At 50.3% G+C, this 20,226-nt stretch overlaps 1 protein-coding gene across 9 annotated transcripts in view; it reads left to right on the plus strand.

Moving 5' to 3' along the window:
- The window catches only part of ATP11A (ATPase phospholipid transporting 11A), a 129,001-nt gene that overhangs the window by 76,020 nt on the left and 32,755 nt on the right, over positions 1-20,226 (plus strand). For 8 of the 9 annotated variants that reach the window (XM_025441266.3, XM_025441263.3, XM_025441264.3 and 5 more), the window contains exons 6-17: positions 1,511-1,639; positions 3,756-3,859; positions 4,542-4,592; positions 6,577-6,641; positions 7,258-7,339; positions 8,455-8,605; positions 9,385-9,582; positions 11,692-11,865; positions 13,615-13,778; positions 14,951-15,022; positions 16,332-16,405; positions 19,985-20,088. In XM_025441266.3, coding sequence (XP_025297051.3) covers positions 1,511-1,639; positions 3,756-3,859; positions 4,542-4,592; positions 6,577-6,641; positions 7,258-7,339; positions 8,455-8,605; positions 9,385-9,582; positions 11,692-11,865; positions 13,615-13,778; positions 14,951-15,022; positions 16,332-16,405; positions 19,985-20,088 — 1,368 coding nt within the window. The remainder of the gene's footprint in view (positions 1-1,510; positions 1,640-3,755; positions 3,860-4,541; positions 4,593-6,576; positions 6,642-7,257; positions 7,340-8,454; positions 8,606-9,384; positions 9,583-11,691; positions 11,866-13,614; positions 13,779-14,950; positions 15,023-16,331; positions 16,406-19,984; positions 20,089-20,226) is intronic. The other variant, XM_025441269.3, reaches the window with a different exon arrangement.

The following is a 20,226-nucleotide window of genomic DNA, read 5'->3' on the forward strand; positions in this document are numbered from 1 at the left end:
ACTGTGAAATTAGGAATGGCAGCCTCACTGCAGGTTGTTTTAACTCCCTGTTTCAGTGGGCCATGGGTATAAGTGACGTATCCTCATCTGCTTAAACATTGTGTTTGTCACCTGTGTGGATGATTTTCACACCTGCTCAAGCCAGTGGGAAGCACCTGCATGTGCATCTGCACATGCACCAGCAAGTGGTACAGTTGCTCAGGCTAGTTCCTGGGGACTGTGAGCTGTGAGTCCTGGATGGAGCCCAGCTGCGTCTCACCTCTGAAGCCCTCTGTGCTTCCCCCCACTCTGTGCCACCCCCCTTCCCCACCCTCTCTCCCACCATTCTCCACTCCCCATCCCCTCCCCTCCTTCATCTTCTCGTTCCCTTCCCGACCCCTCACCCTGTGCCCACCCTCCACTCCCCCTCCATCCCCAACCCATTCCCCACCCACCCACCCAACCCAGGATCCACCTGGGGGCCTGCTCACGTGTCACCAGTACATGGCCACCTTTATTAACCTTGTCTAACATGTACCATACACACAATGCACACATTTTCTTTGTTGTTTTTAAATTTATATATATTTTTTAAGCAATCTCTACACCCCGTGCGGGGCTTGAACTCATGAACCCTGAGATAAGAATCTCATATTCTACCGTTGGAGCCAGCCAAGCACCCCTACAACTTCTTTGTTTTATAAATCTCACCATCCAGGTGTTGCAGGAATTCTGACTGAGCTCCCCTCACTTGGTCTTGACTGGTGATTCTTTCCTGGCCGTCAGGGGTCTGGGAAGGAATCGTGGTGGGCCCTGGGCACGTTACTGGGCTTCTTCAGGCCCCAGGCCCTATGTGAACTTTCCCTTAGAGACCATATATCCTTTGCAAAGCCTTCTATGCTCCTAGTAAATAGACCTAAATAGCGTCAGCAGAAAATTGTTTTTTTAATGCCTTGATGTCCTGGGGCAAATGTCCGCTCTCTACCTGGGCAGCTGGAACAAGAGGCTGTGCCCTGACAGTGTGAGACAGGGCCAGCCTGGAGGTGCCGAGACCATTGCAAAAGAGAACCTACGATGGTCCATCTCTAAGGTTTTGTCCTCTCAAGAACATCATGGCATAAATGGAACATACAGGCTGCATTTGCGACCTGGCTCTTCTGTCCAGCTGCATTCCTTGGAGTCCCAGCCCACCTGGGCATCAGGAACAGCCCCATCACGGCCTCCTCGCATCCACCAGGAGGGTATAGTGTTATCTTGCAGGAATAATTCCCACGCAGACTCATTATAAACACATGCACTTGCCTGGCTTGGGCTCAATCAAGGATAATCCTGTCATGGGAGTTTGTCTATGGTTCCACTGCGTGTTATTCTGTCATAATGTGCATTGATGCTTCGTGGGTCTGAAGTTGGCACATTGAAACCCCACCTAATCATCCCAGATTTTGGCAGAATCCCTGCAAACAGTCTTCCCTAGGATGTTTTAGCACCCACACAGGGCTGGGCCGCCACACAGAGCCTGTCTGTCCTGCAGGTTGGAGACATCGTCATGGTCAAGGAGGACGAGACCTTCCCCTGTGACCTGATTTTCCTCTCCAGCAGCCGCGGAGATGGGACCTGCCATGTGACAACCGCCAGCTTAGACGGAGAATCCAGTCATAAAGTACCGTGCCTTTTATTTGGGGCCCTGGGCAGGGCACTGTTCCAGCCATACTGTGTGGCCAGCCGCTGTGGCACCATGTTTGCAAACCCATGTTTTCAGGGGTTGTGGAAAAACCAGGGGTACTGTGGCAGCCATGAAGCCCCTCACTTTGCTTCTCCCTACATCTCGCCGTTTCCTGTCCGCACTCAGTCCTTAACCGCCAACCACCCCAGGTTCAGAGAAATAACTTCATGTTATTTCTTAGCTGTGTCATTTAGTGAAAGGGGACCAGATTAAGGATGCAGTGAGTAGATTATGGGAATTTTGAAAATTTTCATTTTACTAGTCAAAATTAGTGTCTTCACTACACTGGAATTATGTGAAAAGCCACTTAAGAGGCTAGGTTTTTGATGACTATCACTTTAATAAGTGTCTTCATGTTAAAATATCTTAATAAGGATTTTCTGAAGTTATAATAAGTAATTATATCTTATTCTCAGTATGGAATTCTGTACTGCCAGTTGGTGCTACAAAACTTTAATTAAGCATCACATATGAATAGAACGTATCACTATTTTAAGGATTTCTTTTTTTTTTTTTTTTTTAATGGGAGCTTCCAAGGAATTTGGGAAAGTGAGCATGGCTCAGTGGAGCCAACCATGTCTGAGGCATTGACAAACGGCAATTAATGATGGGGTTTCTGTGATGGGAAAGAGATATTTTCTTTCTTTTATGGATAATTCATATCATTCTATAAACCCTGGGGGATTTGGGGGCACCTTTCCTATATACATATCCTGAGAGGGCTAACATTCTGGCACGATTGATTGTAAACAACAGAAATTTTGGGGGTGGAAGCCCCCAGGAGAGTCGGATGACTATGGTGTCAGGTATCTGGAGCATGTGGATCATGTTTCCATGTCCCTGACACCCAGCAAGCCCCGAGTACCCAGGCTGTGGGCATCAGGCTGCCCCTTGCACCTGTCTTGCAGGAGGATGCAGGAGGGATGTCCTGTCATCGCTAGTGAGCGGCTGTGGCAGGTGTCCGGCTAGACTACTGAGCTGGTGATGAGACGTAATGGCCATTGCCTTGTCTAGAACTGGCAGGCACTCCACTGCAGCTTTTGTGCCGATTGTGATCAGCGTCCTGTGTGTGTGCTTTTTGATGCCACTTCTGCACATTTGTTTGGCCTGAACTCTTTCCTTAAAAGGCAGTGGGGCTCCTGCACTGGTCATGGCTACAGCCTCTGTGATCTTGGGCAGGCAGTTTTACCTTTTGCAGTTTTCACATCTGTAGAATGGGGACAGACATGTCTTCCAGGGGCTCTTGTGAGCATATGCTTAGAAAGTTTCCCAACATGCCAGGTGCACAGTAGGTGCTCCAAAGTGTTGTAAATGCTGCTGCTGCCATGGTTTATCTCCCGCCTGCCTTGATCCATGTCCTTCTCCCCCGCCCCCAAGCACTTGGTTGCTGGGAGGACAAGAGGACATTCAGAGATGCGCTGTCTCCAGCAGGCCCTTGCTCAGACTCTGAGCCTACCCTGTCCACGTTAGCGATGCTGTTGGGGCCGGTGCCTCAACATTGCCTGGGTCATGTTAGAAATGCCATTCTTGGGCCCCCTGGACCCACCACATTGGGAACCGGTGCCCTGCAAGCATTCCAGGGTGCAAAGCATGCTCAGGTTCACAGAACCATGCAGGGAATGCTTATGCTCTCCAGCAGTGCCAGGCCTGCGCAGTGTGTGATGCCAAGGACAGCGTGGTGCACATGGTAGGGCATCATATGAGGGAAAGGAACATCAGGTCCTAGATTTCTTTTCTGACTGGTCGCCACCACAGTGAAGTTGAGAGCAGTGGACAGGAGTAGAAGGGTTTTCCAGTCCCTGATGAAGGAATACCAGTGGCACCTGGTGATTCTTTAACTTGTTAACATTCGCAAACTCTGTTGTATATTTGCTGGTATGTGACTTCCGAGTCTACTTCCACGTTTTCTCTGACACAGTACCTAGGGTTTGTGAGCGGGCTCGGTTACGGGCACAGCAGGTAGCACATGGTGCTGCCCCCACATCAGGGGCACTGGCTGCCACGTGCGTGTCCCCTGTTTGGTTGTGAACTCACCTTTCTTGTCGATCTGCAGACTCACTACGCCGTTCAAGATACTAAGGGGTTTCATACGGAAGAGGATATAGATGGCTTGCACGCCACGATTGAGTGTGAGCAGCCCCAGCCTGACCTGTATAAGTAAGTCTGTCTGTGTTCCCCACATTTGGTGCCCTCCCCCTACCTGCTGTTCTCTCCACCCTGCCCCAACCAGCGCTGCGCTTGTCTGGGAAGAGAATGTACGTAGCTGCTTAAAAATTAAGACCAAGCCAGAAATAGCATACTTAACATTTTCATGGTCCAGCAACATTAAAATCTATAGCTATTTATGGAAATATTTGGCCTGGCTTAATGGAACTTAAGTTTATTGAAGAAAACATAATTTTCTGTGATTTGAGAAACAATTTTAAGGAAAATCCTTAGAGTGACCACAGGCTAATAAGGATAGATAGTAAAACAAGAATGGGTAGGGGGTGCCCAGTTGGCTTCTTTGGTGAAATATCTGCCTTCAGCTCAGGTCATGATCTTGGGTCCTGGGATTGAGCCCTGCTTCGGGCTCCCTGCTCTGCAGGAGACCTGTGTCTCCCGCTGCCCCACCCTCAAGCTCCTGCACACACGTTTGTGCTCTCTCTTTCAAATAAACCTTAAAAGAAAGAAGAAAGAGAGAGGAAGCCAATGAGCTCTTGACCAAGAACCCAGGCCTCAAGTAGAGTGCACTTCCCTCCTGGAAGCAGGAAGTGTCTCTGGACAACAGGCACCTGGCCTGCCTCCCTGCCTCCCCGACCCCAGCTGCTCAGCACTGACCTGGCTTCTCTATTGCCAGGTTCGTCGGCCGCATCAACGTCTACAATGACCGGAATGACCCCGTGGTGAGGTGAGGACAGATGCGCTATTTCCATTAAAGTGAAATTTTCTATTACAGATCAGAGGCTTTCATCGTTGCTATTCTGTTGGGTTTTAGAAGTAGAATTCTGCTTTACCAATGGTCCAGGTTCTGCTGTCTTCTCTGGTTTCTCTTGTTCATGCCAACAAACTGATGGCACTCGTGGAAGATACTGTCTCACCATGTTAGGAGCCTGTGACAGTGAGCCTCTGTCCCTGTGAGAAATGCCCTGAACTTTTATAGACGAGTGTGTCTTCAACCATGAAGCTGAGCAATTTCTGACGAGGAGGCCATGTTATTGGAATGTATGCATCTACTCACAATCATCACTGGGACACACTTTTGGCTCTAGATTCTGTCTAGATTTAGGGGGATGTGTCTCATCTGGGGACCGTGCAGGTGGCAGGTGGGTGTGCTTACCTGTTTCATCATAGCGGCCTGGGATCTCTCACACCCATGGGTTGTGGACAAGGACCCACACCAGCCAGGTGGCTACGCACCGGAGCCAGCCAGTGGCTGGACACATGTGGTCCACTCTCACCTCACACTGGCTCTCTGCATCCCCAGGCCTGTGGATATATCTTCTGGGCATCATTTCCAGATCTAGCAGGTCTTTGCTATTGGGTTGATCGAGATGGATGGTTTAGGAAGTTGACTTTGAGTAGGATTCAGAGTTGACCTATAACTCCCTCCCCTGGGGTTGGAGAAATCATTTTTCTTCCCACTTAAGTGGTCTCCAGATTGTCCATGTCCTGGTATTACCTTGTGTGTCAAGGAGAGCAATTGCCTGGAAGTAGAAATAATCTCTGCAAGATATTGATGGCAAATAAATGGCCCCTGAAATATCAGACCTGGGCGCCTCTCCTTGTGAGGCTCTTCAAATTGCTTGTTTCATGGAAATGATTTGTGTGCCTCTCACTTTATTGTCAATCAGCACGTTTGTGGGTGCTTCTGAGAGGTCGTGAAGGCATGGCCATGGTCTTCCCTAAATAGGCACAAGTCTCCAGGACACTCCTAATTTCTGTGTAGAACAACCCGTACTTCTGTGTCTCATGAGCAGTTGTCTTAATAGATTTAGATTTATGCAGATTGCTGCTAGGATCAGTCAGAAGTAAGCACTGCCAGCTTCTCATGCTTCAAGTTCAGACAAAGTTTAATGCTGAGTAGCTTGGGAAGGTAATAACTAATATACTTCACATTTTGATACTAATTCTTTACTCTGCAAAGGAAATTGGTAGAATACTGGCAGCAGCAACATTCGCAAGTTGCATTCTTCTTACTCTTTTACTCTTGGAAAATGAGAAGAAATGAGGAATGGAGCCCACAGGAACATGACCCCCTAAAGGCAGAGATTTGGTCTGTTGCTCACTGCTGAGTCTCGAGTGCTGAGGGCCCTGCTTGTTCCTTCCTGAGTGGTTTTTACCTTTCTTGGTAGTTGCTTCCCCAGAGTAGCAGGTGCAGGGGTGGCTCCAGATCTGGAGACCATGGGCGTGCAGAGAGGGTCTGTGTGTGCTTGACTGCCCATGTTGACCAATGCACAGTGTTCCCAGCCCTCATGTTGGGAAGTAAGACCAGATCCCATGAAACTTGTGGAGCCTCCCCGAGGATGTGGTGGGAATAGCTGGATCCTCTTGAATCACAGACATCACCTTCTCTGGCCCATTGGTTGGTCTGGTGAGCTGGGAGCCCGCATTCCTGACAAGGCCTCACACAGTGTGGAGCCCCACCAGAGAGCAGGCACTGCGAAGTGCCAACCCACTGGGGCCTTCCGCAGAGCAGCTCTTACCCTCCCTGGGTGAAGGTCACACACCCTTACACGGAGCCAGGCTAACTTTCATAATCCAAATAGAAGCTACTCTGCATTTAAATGATTTCCTCTTGACATCAAGTCTATTAAATGCAGGCCTCAATTTTCCTACCCCAGAGCACCTTCTGTGTGTTCCATTGCTCTGCTTTGGTCCTTGTGTGTCTGCAGGCCGCTGGGGTCAGAGAACTTGCTTCTCAGAGGAGCCACGCTGAAGAACACCGAGAAGATCTTCGGTCAGTGTCTCAGTTAGTGAATTATACTGATAGCTTCTAAAATTAAGGGTGCGTTGAGCAGTTAAAGTTCGTAGTGCTCCCATGAATGCATCTCTCTGTGTTCTGCAGTAGACTCTGGCAGCAGTGATCAGCCAGTACTGGTGGATCGCCAAGGCCCACAAAGCAGTGGGGTCTGAGGGTTGCTTGCATGTAAAGTGCCTGTAGTTTCTGACTCAGAAACCTAAATTCATGTTTCACAATATAGTTCTGCAGGAGATTTCTTTTAATGGCTGTATTTCTTTGCTATTATCTCTCATCTGTATGGGTTATTTTTGTCTTTTAATTGAGACAACTAAAAAACATGCGGATGTGCCCTATTGTCAAAAAATTCAACATAGTAAAATCTGAGCTTCAAGAAAAAGTAGAGCTTGATTTCTATGCAGGAAAAAAAAAGTATTTCTATAGTCTGAGGAATCCTCTTGTGAGACTCTTTGTGAACAGCTAGCTTGCCTAATGAAATTTAAAATAGGATTTATTTTCTCCAAAATTTCATTTTACTGTAGCTGTGTGTAACTTCCTATGTAAAGGCAAGATATGTCTGTGTTATTGTTCTGACATTGACTCTTCTGGTTTACAGGTGTTGCTATTTACACAGGCATGGAAACCAAGATGGCATTAAATTATCAATCAAAATCCCAGAAACGATCTGCTGTAGAAAAGTAAGTCTCAGTACCCCCTTTGAAGTGCATAGAGCTCCATGACCTAAAACCATCTTGAGCCCCAGTAGACATGAAAGCATTTTCCTTTTGGCTTCATTAGCAATTTTGTCATGGTCTCTAGGGAACTGGTAGTGCTGGGTATTTATATCAACAGTCTTGTTCTATGGGGATGCAAATGGCCACACACCTTTAGCCCAAGTCTGCAGGCTTCCTCATATGGACGTCTTAAGTCCTGCAGCTGCTCTTGCCAATTCATGAAAATGTTAAAATTGGGTCACTTTTGGCTTTGAGTTGTTGGAAACTGTGTGTTTTCCTGAGGAAAGCTTGAGCAGAGAGAAAACAGTGTTCTTTTCATGAAACAGTAAAATCCTTACAATGACAAGCCAAGGACAGAGTTGAATTTGTGAGAAGATGTGGCCCAGAATTTTGTCTTCTTCGCCTTTTGTTCAAGTGTATTCCTGACTTGAAGTGATTATAAATTATTTAATAAGAACTATGTGGGACTTGGAGATCTTTGGGAAGACTGCCTGCTCTTACCAAGTTGGTCTCAGGATGTAATCATGGGTCTCTGTCCGTCGACGGCTGTACCAGATATGAAAATGGAGATTTGGCTCTTGATAAGCAAGAATGCTTTACTTCCAGATGTCTACATTGATGTATGGGTTTCAGAAATAGATACTGGAAAATCAAGGCCTTTCACAAGATCTGCTAAGACACTAGCCAGGGATTCAGTACTTTTCCAGTTCAGAGGGCATTCCCTCCCTCCTTCCCAGTGGTTATTTCTTAACCTGGAACTCACTGGTTGACACTTAGTGGCAGAAGAAATGACTTCTGGATATCCTGAATCTTAGACTCCTAGACCATGCAGTCACCAGTGTGGCTGCATGCACCACTCTCTCCTGTTTTCAGAACTTTCCCTGTGGTCACAGGATGGACTCTGATATATGCAAGCTTCCGTTCTCACTTCTACTGTTCCATTGGTGGTGGGGGGGGCTCCTTTAAAACATGTTCTCTGTTTCTTCACAGTGTATTTATCTTGACATGTGAGTAAGGTGACACACTGCTCTAGATTCTTGATCAATCAATAACTAAGTATCGTTGGTCATGTGTTTTAGATCCATGAACGTGTTCCTCATTGTGTACCTCTGCATTCTGATTAGTAAAGCGCTGATAAACACTGTCCTGAAGTACGTATGGCAGAGCGAACCATTCCGAGATGAGCCATGGTATAATCAGAAAACCGAGTCAGAAAGACAGAGGAACCTGGTATGGAATGTGCTCCCCTTTGCAAAGTCATCAAAGATACCCTATAGGCTGTTGTTATGAAAATGTGGCAGGAGAACATGAAATCTTGATTGATGACACCTTTGTCATAGAAATGTTCACTGATTGGAAAGTCTTATCAGTTGCCTCCCTACCCATAGACACTGGTTGGTCCTGTCTTGGGTATTTGAGTGTATACTCTGGGAAGGGATTGGCTCCCATGGTAAATTCATAAGGGCAGCAGCATAAACACTTCTGGTGCTACCCAGTGCAATATGCTATATTTAGAGAGTGTTCAGAAAACACTCATTAAGGATCATGAGGTAAATGGTACCTACTTATGGTAAGAAAAAGGAAAAAAGAAGAGTCTCAATTATAGGAAAATTATGGTAAGAATTGATTTCATTTTTCCTCAGGGGGGCTTTCAGCTTGGTTGCTCGTGTTTACCAAAATTGATTTTTCCCTAAGCCAGTGTCTTAAAATAATTTTATTGAATCTCCTCCACTCAAAAGAGTATGGTCTTCTGGCTGGGCTCCCTGAGTCCAGACCTGAGCCATGTGCCTCCAGATTATACAGTCCGGCTCCTGGTCTGTGACCCTTATGGCACTAAAATCAGGTGCGGGGTGACTAAGCCGATGGCCACCCCCAAATACTGCTTATCTTTGGATTTGAAATAAATGCCTGTATTTAGAAATAGCACGGGTGCAATCTGGGCAGAACTGAGTTTTAGGCCTTTGTGATGCTGGCATGGGGATGTGGGAAGTCACATGGTGCTCTCTCAGTTCCTCAGGGCTTTCACAGACTTCCTGGCCTTCATGGTCCTCTTCAACTACATCATCCCCGTGTCCATGTACGTCACGGTGGAGATGCAGAAGTTCCTGGGCTCGTATTTTATCACCTGGGATGAAGAAATGTTTGACGAGGACACGGGGGAAGGACCTCTGGTCAACACATCAGATTTAAATGAAGAATTAGGACAGGTCAGTACCTTCGGGACCCTCTCCCCTGACCTGTGACCATCTGTCCCCGGGTGTCTGGGTTCTAAATGATCCCTGTTGTGGGGGCACGTCATCCAGATGGTCAAATGAAAATTTTCCATTTTAACTCACTGACAAAGATGCATCCCATAATTTGTGAAACACAGCAGCAAAATTTATTTTTTATGTTTTATTTACATGGCAATTGATTGTGCTTTTATGCATATAATTTATGCAAAATCAGCTGTGTAGCTGCTTGATACAAGCTCACCCAACTTGGTAAGTAGTGCTTATTCTGGGCTTTCATGCTGTAAGTTTGGTGAGTCCTCCTTTACAGGCATTGCATTTAGCTCTTATGCCTGATTTCCTTCCCTGAACTCAGAGGGAGCAGTTTTCCTCGATTTAAAGATGAGCAAAGTGAGAGTTCCAATAGCTCGGTGTATTGGCAGACGTCAGACATCTCATCGCAGCCCTGCTCTTCACAGATGGTGGTGGCCGACCTCTCTGCACCTGAGCGTCTTAATCTGTAAAATGGGTACAACACCATCTCTGCCCTGCCAGAGTGCTGCACTGATGGGGCGTCAGAGGTGTGGTGTGTGCCACTGTGTGCTGGAGTCGCCACAGGGAGGTTGCCGGCCAGGGCTGCCTGGATGAGGGGCCGAGCCTGTGCACACCTGTCTGCCAGACCCAAACCTCACTCCTTTTCTGGGACACAGTTCCAGAAGGGTCTGCCATCATGGCCTGACCCCTTCCTGGCCTTTACGGGGCAGTGAAGAGCATTCGGTAAATGGTAGTTCACTCATTAAAAACAAAACAAAACACGAAGAAATTTGGGGGGAATATTTTTGCAAACAGGGCCATTCTAAAGATTTTATTTGAGAAAGAGAGAGAAAGCATGCCAGGGGGAGGGGCAGAGGGAGAGAATCCTGAGCCAATGCAGGGCTTGACCTCACGACCCCTGGATCATGACCTGAGGCAAAATGAAGACTCAGATGCTTCACTGACTGACCCACCAAAGCCCCCCACAAATGCAAATGTCCTTGCATTTTGGCCTGGCAGCTGAAGTCTGCGCCTTGTTGCCCCAAGAGGCAGCCTGTAAATAGATGCTCAGGCTCAGACCAACTGCCTTCACCCCCTGGGGTCATGGGTACTTGTTACCAAGAGATGACTTGCTTACTGATGAGCATGACTTTCAGAGTGTCCCTCCAGTGCATGCTGCAGCCGAGACTGGAGTCCAGTCCCAGACAGCCCCTCGGAAAATGCCACTCATTTGCCCGGCCCTAGGATAGTTTCATGTCTACGTATTTCACATCCTTGGTAACAATACATGATATGTGTTATGTGTTCTTGAGAAAATCTTAGAGGAAAGCAGTTTTCTGTAACAAGAAAAGCGAGAAGCGGTGTTTAGTACAGCGTATCTGACTCAAATTATCTTGGTACCCTGGTGCTCGGGAGGTTTGTAGAAAGTTTTTCAGAAGATAGGGACTCCCAGATTGTTCATTGTTCATGATTGTTGACCCTAACTCTGAAAAAGACAGGTGTTGGACAGCATAGCTGCTGCTCTGGGGACCATCACAGGGGGCTTCCCTCCAGATCGTCCCAATTGCGGGGAGAGGCTCCGTGGCACTGGGGGCAGGCTTTCAAATGGCAGGTTGTCTGCTGTGTCCTTGGTTTGCTTGTAGAACCAGGCACGTGGGGAAATGCATTTTCTGCAGAAGGATTAAAACTAGAGAGAACATTTTGCTGATATGTAGCTGGTTGTTACCCATGTCTTCTGCTTCCTGCACACCTGCACATCCTGACCCTTAAACCCTGCCTCCCGTGTGTGTCCCGGGGCGTGTGTCATCAGGCGTGGTGAGCAGGACGTGCCCCCCAGGCTGGCGGGGACATCCTCATGCCGTGCCGTCATCCAGAATTCCACCGTTACTCCTGATGAGCCCAGAACCGGAATTGATCTGAGTGTGGGGCTTCACGCTGGCGGTATATGGGGGTGAAAACATTGACTGTTAGGAAGCAGGGCTGTGCTGGGGTCTGAGTCATTGGTGGCTCCGCCTTCTCTGAGGAGATCGCATACCCCTGGCCAGCCCCACCCAACGGAGCGTGTGTCTGCAGGTGGAGTACATCTTCACAGACAAAACTGGCACACTCACGGAGAACAACATGGAGTTCAAGGAGTGCTGCATCGAGGGCCATGTGTATGTGCCGCACGCCATTTGCAATGGGCAGGTGCTCCCCGGCGCCTCTGGCATCGACATGATTGACTCCTCCCCAGGCACCAGTGCCAGGGTAGGTGACCACCCCCCCCACACACACACACACACAGGTGTGTTCCCTTGGGACCATGACTGCTGCACTGTCCCAGGGTCCCCTGTCCCAAGGCCAACCAGTACCACCCCTTGTTCTTGGATCTGCTAGTGACCTGCATCAGGAACTGTGTGCTTACCACCATTTCCTGCCTGTGACTCCAGTGGTCACATCTGTGTGAGAAGCAGCTAGAACATGTGGTATGCTGAGAGCAAAGTGGCTGTGCACTCCACGTGTCTGTGCTCACAAACATGCGCTAGCATGTATGCACATGTGTATGTGTGGAGCACATGTTCGTGTGTGTGCATGTGAATAGACACGTGCACATACCCTCACGCGTGCACACAGACACACTGTGCTCAGATACACACAAATGCCCCTCACACTCTCAAGCATGTATATACATGCACACAAACCCTCACAGGTGCAGACACATGTTCCATATGCTTATTTGTGAATTGTATATACATAGTCATGTACACAAAGACACACACCCCATATGCACACACCCTCACACATCTGTACATACACACTACACTCAAGTGCACACACATGCCCCACATGCATACATGTTCACACATGTACGTGTGTACAAACACATGCTATATTGAGATGTACACACTTGCACACATAGATGCCTCTTATGCTAACAAGTATGTATGTATATGTATACACACTTTCATGTGTGTGTATACACAGATACCTGCCCCCACTCACATGTGCACACAGAGACATATGCCTTATATGCTCACATGTGAATTGTATGTACATACACATGTACACAGGGACACACACCCCATATGCACACACAGTGCACACATACACTGCGCTCAAGTGCGCACATGTGCATACAGACACATGTCCTACACTCTCACATGTGCATGCATATACACACAGGCATGTGCCCCACATGCATACACCCTCAGACGTGCACACACACACTGTACTCAGATACACATGAACGCCTCTCATGCTCACAAGCATGTATGTACACGTACACACCCTCACATGTGTGCATACATACTACATGTGCACACACAGACACATATCCCATATGCTCACACACAGAAACACATGCCCAATGTGCACACACCCTCACACAGTACATGCATGTACATACAGTACATCCCATGGGCACACATGCACACACTCCCAAGTGCTATGGTTCCAGACCTTGGCATCTCTGGGAGGTGCTGTGACCCCTCACCATGATCACCATGGTCAGTGAGGAGACCATTCCCCAAACCTTGGTGCCCTCAAAGCCCTGTGCAGGGTCCTTTGGGGACTGAGGACAACTTGCCTTAGCAACTATGCAGTGGTAGCTCCTTCGTGGCCAAGTGCCCCGCATCCCCTGCCACATGTGCATCAGAGGGTTTCCACGTGGAAACTGATGTTTCCCTGCCAAATGTTGGAGGGAGGGCCTGTGGTCAGTGGCCCTGGGCTTCAGCCACACCTTAGGGCCCCTGGGGAGTTAGCTGGGGAACCCCAGGGCATCCAGGCTCCCGGAGGCTTGGCTGCTGACTTCACGTCCTAGTGACTTGAACCAGCATCCTCACTGCCCTTACTCAGAACTGCTCAAGGATGAAGAGAAACCACACCCTCCCCTTAAGCACCAGAGATGAGACGAATATCCCCTGACCCCTGAAATTTGTTCACTGCCTTCTGCATATTTTCTATGTACTTTAAGCTGACATGGCATAGATACGTGGGGTTTGTACCACACTTTTGTAGGAGCGGGAAGAGCTGTTTTTCCGGGCCCTGTGTCTGTGCCACACCATCCAGGTGAAGGACGACGATGACGTGGATGGACCCAGGAAGTCTCCTGACTCAGGGAAGTCGTGTACTTACATCTCGTCCTCTCCTGACGAGGTGGCCCTCGTCGAAGGTATCCAGAGGTACGTCTGCGGGTCTGGTGCACGAGGCCCTGCTGATGCGGTCCGCCCTGACCGTGGACTCACAGGAGTGTCCCGAGACGGCCACTGTGCTGGGATGCTTGCTGTGGGGTGGGCTGGGCAGGCGGAGCCTTCCTGACCCGAGTCCTCCACCTCCATGCTGGCAGACGAGGGCCCTGCTGTATGCAGCCCACTGCTGGTGGGAGAAGCTGCCATTCTGCTGCCAGACTCTGTGGCTATCTTTTCACTTCGTTGTTTTCCACAATCTCATCTTCTGTTTGACCTATTCAATCTTTTGCTGTTTCAATCCTCACTGTGATAATGTCCAGATGCTCTGTGTCTCCGTTACAGCACGTTTTATTTCGGCCTGACCAGGGATTCTCTGGTATCTTCTGTGCTTCTTTCAAGCCAGAATTTAGGACTGTTGTTCTAAATTCTTGTTAAGATACATTGCCTGTGTCCGTGTGGAGTGAATCCTTGGCTGTGGATTCTCTTGGTCACTGTCTTCAATGGGTGGTTCCCCTCTTAACTTTTATTAAAGATGCAAAGGATTTTGGTCGTACTTTACAGCCAGTCTGTATATTCTAAGAGCGCTCGAAAGTGCAGCTGTGTGTCAGAAGTTAGGACAGGTTGGTCCTGCTGGCCACTGTAGGCTCACCTCTAGGAAGCCTGCCAGCTTGTGCCGTGACAGGTAGACACCCTGTCCCCCTACGGTCCCATGCACGCTTGCATCATTGTGGCCACAGCTGTGTTGGGATGATGTTTCCACCTCCTCGTGTCTAAGCTCCTGGCCTCCAGAAGGCATGGCCTTGTCTCTGCACCACAGCACCTGGCGGGGGTGGGGACAGCTCTTGGGGATGCTGGTGGAGGAGGGCGTGGTATGTGTTATACACGCTGCTGACGTTTATGGACTGGCTTCTGGCTCTGGACTATGGCTCCCTCATCCATAAAATGAAAGGGTGGTTCTGGAGATCTGCAGTGTCTCAGGATCCTTATCACTGTGGTGTGGCACCCCTGGGCACCCCCCAGACAGCCCCATTGCTCAGCAATTCTCACTTCTGTTTCACCAGAAGTGTTTCTTTATTGATAAGAAAGCTTTCTCCAAGCTTAAATAAGGTATGAGGAGCATTAGACTGGACCGTGAGCTCTGGACTGATGTGTCCTCTTCTCTGCAGACTTGGCTTCACGTATTTGAGACTGAAAGACAACTACATGGAGATCCTAAATAGAGAGAACGACGTGGAAAGGTGAGCACACCTATGTCAGAGACAGTTTCTGGGGGAACCTGAGGTCTCTGTCCCCACCCACGCCTGTCCCCTCCCCTTGTGACAGCCCAGGACCTTTGGCCAGAGTCGAGGCTGGCCAGGCGGGGCTGCACCACCCACAGCGTTTGCTCTGGGCCATCCCACATTAGGCTTACACAGGAGTCCCCGTGGCATCTAGGATGCCTGACACTGTCCCAAGTGGCCTCAGGATGTGTGTTCACGGAGCACTGGCTCCTGGTTGTGGGATGCTGGGCCCCACAGAAGGCTGAGAAGGGCGCTCTGGTGGATGCCCATGGTGGCCAGTCTGTCTCTGGAGAGAGAGAACTGACACACATGTTCAGTGTTAGTGACTGTGTCCACAGAGTGGGCAGGGCCCTGAGACGGGGCACGTATCTGTAGTGTTCACTCAAAACTCCATCTCTCCTTTGTAAACAAATGTGACTTGTAATAATGGGTATAGATGGAGACGTGTGGCAAAGAATATAACACTCGGTTCCATAGCTGCAAAAACCCCTGGATTTTAACATTTCCTTAAGAAAAATAAACTCCTGGATTGACAGGAGGTGAGCCCCTGACCCACAGTGGCTGCTGGTCCTGGGTAGGCGCGGTGAGCTTGCCCCTGCAGCGCTGGCAGCCCCTGGGGAGGGTAGGACGCCCTCGGCTGCTGCCCAGGGTTGCACAGCCCTCCCACGGCTTGCAAGCCAGCTGCACCATGAGGTTTACTGCTCCCTGAGCTGGGTTGGGGTCTCTGGACCTCGAGGGCATTCCAGGGCATCTCTCCAGGGGGCTGAGCCACTTCCAGTATTTCAAATGTTAGCAGAAATTATAGTCTTTGATAATGACTGTACAAGCCAGTTTAATGTCGATTTTCTTTGCATTTTAAATGATTTTTATTAACTTCAAGGACATGCCATATTGCCGGGGATTGCAGCTCTGGTATGGCCTGTGAGTCTGTGCCCAGAATTCAGGGAAGTGAACATGCAGTTTGTGTGCTGGACAGACTCCCGGGGCAGCCACAACTTGGGCTAGGGCTCAGCCTGCGATGCCTGGCCTCTGCCTCTCTCTGGTCCCTGGGGGCCACTGGTGCTAGCGCCAGCAGTGCAGCCCCCACTGCACGAATCCCGACAACGCCCCCAAGAAAGCATGGCCAGCCCAGGAGATGGGCAGGAGATGGGGCGGGCTGTGCTCAGGGCAGAGGAGCCTAACACTGTGCCAAGAATGCACTGTGATCACCTAGATTACAGGGCTTACAGAGCCAGGTTTTAAAAACAAGTTTTGATCTCTTTTTCAGGTTTGAATTGCTGGAAATTTTGAGTTTTGACTCAGTAAGAAGGAGAATGAGTGTGATTGTAAAATCTGCTACAGGTAGGAATGTCTTTTTCCTTCGTTTCTTGAATTGTACAGCGTGGTGGTTTTATTCTGATGCTTACATTCTCTGGGAGCTTTAGGATCTAACCATTCATTCTCTTAAGAAAAAAAAAAAAATCGGGATCCCTGGGTGGCGCAGCGGTTTAGCGCCTGCCTTTGGCCCGGGGCACGATCCTGGAGACCCGGGATCGAATCCCACGTCGGGCTCCCGGTGCATGGAGCCTGCTTCTCCCTCTGCCTATGTCTCTGCCTCTCTCTCTCTCTCTCTGTGACTGTCATAAATGAATAAAAATTAAAAAAAAAAAAAAGATGAGCCTGTGACCAGTGGTGGGCTGGCACAAGGCAGGCCGATGTGGTTCCCACGGGATTGGCGGGCAGAGACAGCGGGCTCTCCTCTCCTTCCCTGCGGCCACCACACACACAACAGTCTAACAGCTCCCACCTGCAGCCCTGCCTTCCAGTCTCCAGCCACATGTCATCCTAAAGACCCCACTGGCGCCCTGAGGGACCTTGAGATGACAGTGATACAGTTCTCAGTGTCTAGCACTGATGCCCTAAACTGCCTTCCCAGCTCTCGGCCCCAGGCCAGTCCCGAGTATGCATGATTTCCAAAGGAGGCCCTCTACCTGGTGAGGCTTCTCCACCTGGAGACCCTCGACCTGTGAGGCTTCTCCACCTGGAGACCCTCCACCAGGTGAGGCTTCTCCACCCGGAGACCTTCCTTTTGGTGAGGCTTCTCCACCCGGAGACCTTCCACCTGGTGAGGCTTCTCCACCTGGAGGCCCTCCATCTGGTGAGGCTTCTCCACCCAGAGACCCTCGACCTGGTGAGGCTTCTCCACCCGGAGACCCTCCACCTGATGAGATGTTTGCCTGTCTTCTGACCTGGAGACTATAAGCATCGTAAACACGGAAGCTATACTTAGGATGTACTCACCCCTTTATTACTATGGAGTACTGAGTAAATACTTCTAAATTCAACTTATTTAATGCAATTGCAATTTTAAATGGCATCTTATCAAAATATACAGGATTCTATTCCTTTTTGTTTCGTAAAACAAGGCAATAGGCTGTGTTTATCTCTTTGGAAAGTTGCCTGTCAGCAACCAAATACAGCCACCACCCTGAAACCTGACTCTGAGCCTGACGTGATCTGAAGGCACGTTGGGGAATTTTGTGTCAGCCGGTGTCCTAACCAGGAAACCCGCATTACAGCAGGAGCAAAGGCAGTAGGTGTCCATAGAAACAAGGTCCTGGTGGCTGTCGTCATCGTCGTCGTCTTCTTCTTCTTCTTCTTCTTCTTCTTCTTTTTATTTATTTATTCATGAGAGACACAAGGAGAGAGAGAGAGGCAGAGACACAGGCAGAGGGAGAAGCAGGCTCCATGCAGGGAGCCAGACATGGGACTCGATCCCGGGTCTCCAGGATCATGCCCTGGGCTGAAGGCAGCGCTAAACCACTGAGCCACCCGGGCTGCCCTGGTGGCTGTCTTCTGGCAGGACCGGCAGCAGCTTGTCCTCCTCCTCAGGCCACAGGGGATGGTGCGGGGTTGCGGGGCATGTCTTCAAACAGAAGACTGTGAGTCACCCTCTGGAGTGCTGGTCGATGAGCCTGGGACGCATGTGGCAGCTCTGGATGCTGCCCTGCATGGTCCCCACGCCCCTGAGCCTGTTGTCAGCTAGAGAGACTCCATCTGAGTGTCTCAGGACATAAAACCCTGTAATATAAGTGCTGCCCGTAACATGTGGAGACATCCTGCCTTGGGGGTCAGCAGGACATGGGAAACATTCACCCATGATATTGAAAAACACGCTCGGGTGTGCCAGCGTGGGCAGCTCCACCGTGCAGTCCAGGTGCCCTCCCCAGGATTGAAGCCACTCAGAATGGCCCGGAAGTAAGACATGGAAGTGGAATGTGACCCCCCCACAGTGATGCACGGGCAGGTGAGTCATGTCTGGGAGACTGGTCCCGAGCCGCAGGAATGACCCCACCACAGGAAGTGAGGCGGCCATGACTCACCTGCCCCACCTGTGCCACCTCCTAAGCAGGGCACCTGCAGCTGCGGCCAGGGAGGCTCTGAGGACCCCTCATAAACAGCTGCCACCATCCTTCAGAAGGGCATCACGGAGCCTGAGAAGGAGCTGGGTCATGCTAAGAATCTGTCCACGGCAGCCACACCATTCCAGGGCCCCTTCCATGGGGAGACGGCTGCCTGTCCTGAGGGCTCCCCTGCAGAGCCGCAGGCTTCCCAGGACACAACACATGCTAGCTCAACCAGAAAAACGTGTTGGGGAACACATCCTGACATCGTGTTGACTGCCCTTCTTGCTGTAAACTGTGTCTGAAGAGATTAGGTCTGCAGTCAGGAATGGGCTCTGCACCCAGGCTGGTTGTGAGGCCCGCCCAAGGCCCCATTCTCCGTGGCTCGTGACAAGAACCTGGGCCCGGGGCCCACACAGTTGGCGGGTGTGCCCTGGGGATTTGGCTCCCTGCCCTGAAGGGCTCCAGGCTGGCTCTGTGTGCTGGCGCTCGAAAGTTACTAGCCACCGTCCTTTCTGATGCAGGTTGACCTGAGCCTCAGTCTGGTCTCAGGACTTTGTGAGCAGGAATTATGCTGTTGAGATGTTCCGCATGTGCCACCAGAGTGAGTCCCTTCTGGGATCAAGGGAATAACATGGCTGGGCTCGGGATACTGCCGCTCAGCTCGGGCACCTTTGTCCAGCCCGGCGGTCTTGGTAGCCATCGCCCCAGGTGTGGCCCTTCCCTGCCCACCCACCTGGCACCATGGCTGCGGTAGGACAGTCGCCTGCTCCCCCCAGTGCCCTTGGACCTGGTTTCCCCCATGCACCTTCTGAGGGCTGCCAGCATCTAGGGATTCCAGGGATCTGCGCCAGGCCAGGAGCTCAGCATCTGGGCTTATGCCCGGTTGTGGCCACCGCTGCTCTGATGGACCAACCCCACAGTGCTTCCAGGAGCCACCGACAAACGAAGCCAGCCAGGTGACGTGCTTCGTGGCTTTCGGTGGCTGGAGGAGAAGGGCGCTCCACCTGCAGGGGCCTGTTGACTAGAGCTGGCGTCTTCTGTGTCCTTGGTCTGCTCTCCATCTCATACTGGAGTTCCCTGCTTATCTGAAAGAGAAAACCGGTTTATCTTGAGGGCAGGGAAGCATATGTCTGCAGGACGAGCACCTGTGACGCCGCTGGGACGTGATTGGGGACATTTCACAACAGGTTTCCTGTGCGTCTTGTTAGCATGAAGGACAGCCAGATGCTCACTGCAGCTTGTCAGCGTAGGGGGCCCATCATGGGCCGGTCATGCCCCCGTGTCCACCTGGCCCGGGCCAGCCACATAGCGGCAGTGGTGACCGGTCTCCCTGGTGCTGAACTGTGAGGTCTGAGGCTGTGGGAATAAAGACACAACATTCTCCTGACTGAACGTGGTAACTGGTCTCAGGAAATCTCTACGATGGTCTCAATACTGGCGTTCCTATTTTTGTTTCTTTATAAAAGCATGACGTGAAAAATAAACTCGTCTTCCCCACATATGATCAAACATCCTTTTTCCCTTTGTTTTATAGGAGAAATCTATCTGTTCTGCAAAGGAGCAGATTCTTCGATATTTCCCCGAGTGATAGAAGGCAAAGTGGACCAGATCCGGGCCAGAGTGGAGCGCAACGCGGTGGTGAGATGAGGCTGGCGGGGGCGGCATGCACATCCCAGCTGGGGGGCCGGGTGGGGGGCAGCCTGGCTACCAGCGTCCTTTTCTGTCCCCTGAGGGACGCACTCTGAAGGCCACACGTGGAATGGAAACCCGTCAATG

This window comes from Canis lupus, chromosome 22 (assembly GCF_003254725.2).
Source record: "Canis lupus dingo isolate Sandy chromosome 22, ASM325472v2, whole genome shotgun sequence".
NCBI classification, from domain to species: domain Eukaryota; kingdom Metazoa; phylum Chordata; class Mammalia; order Carnivora; family Canidae; genus Canis; species Canis lupus.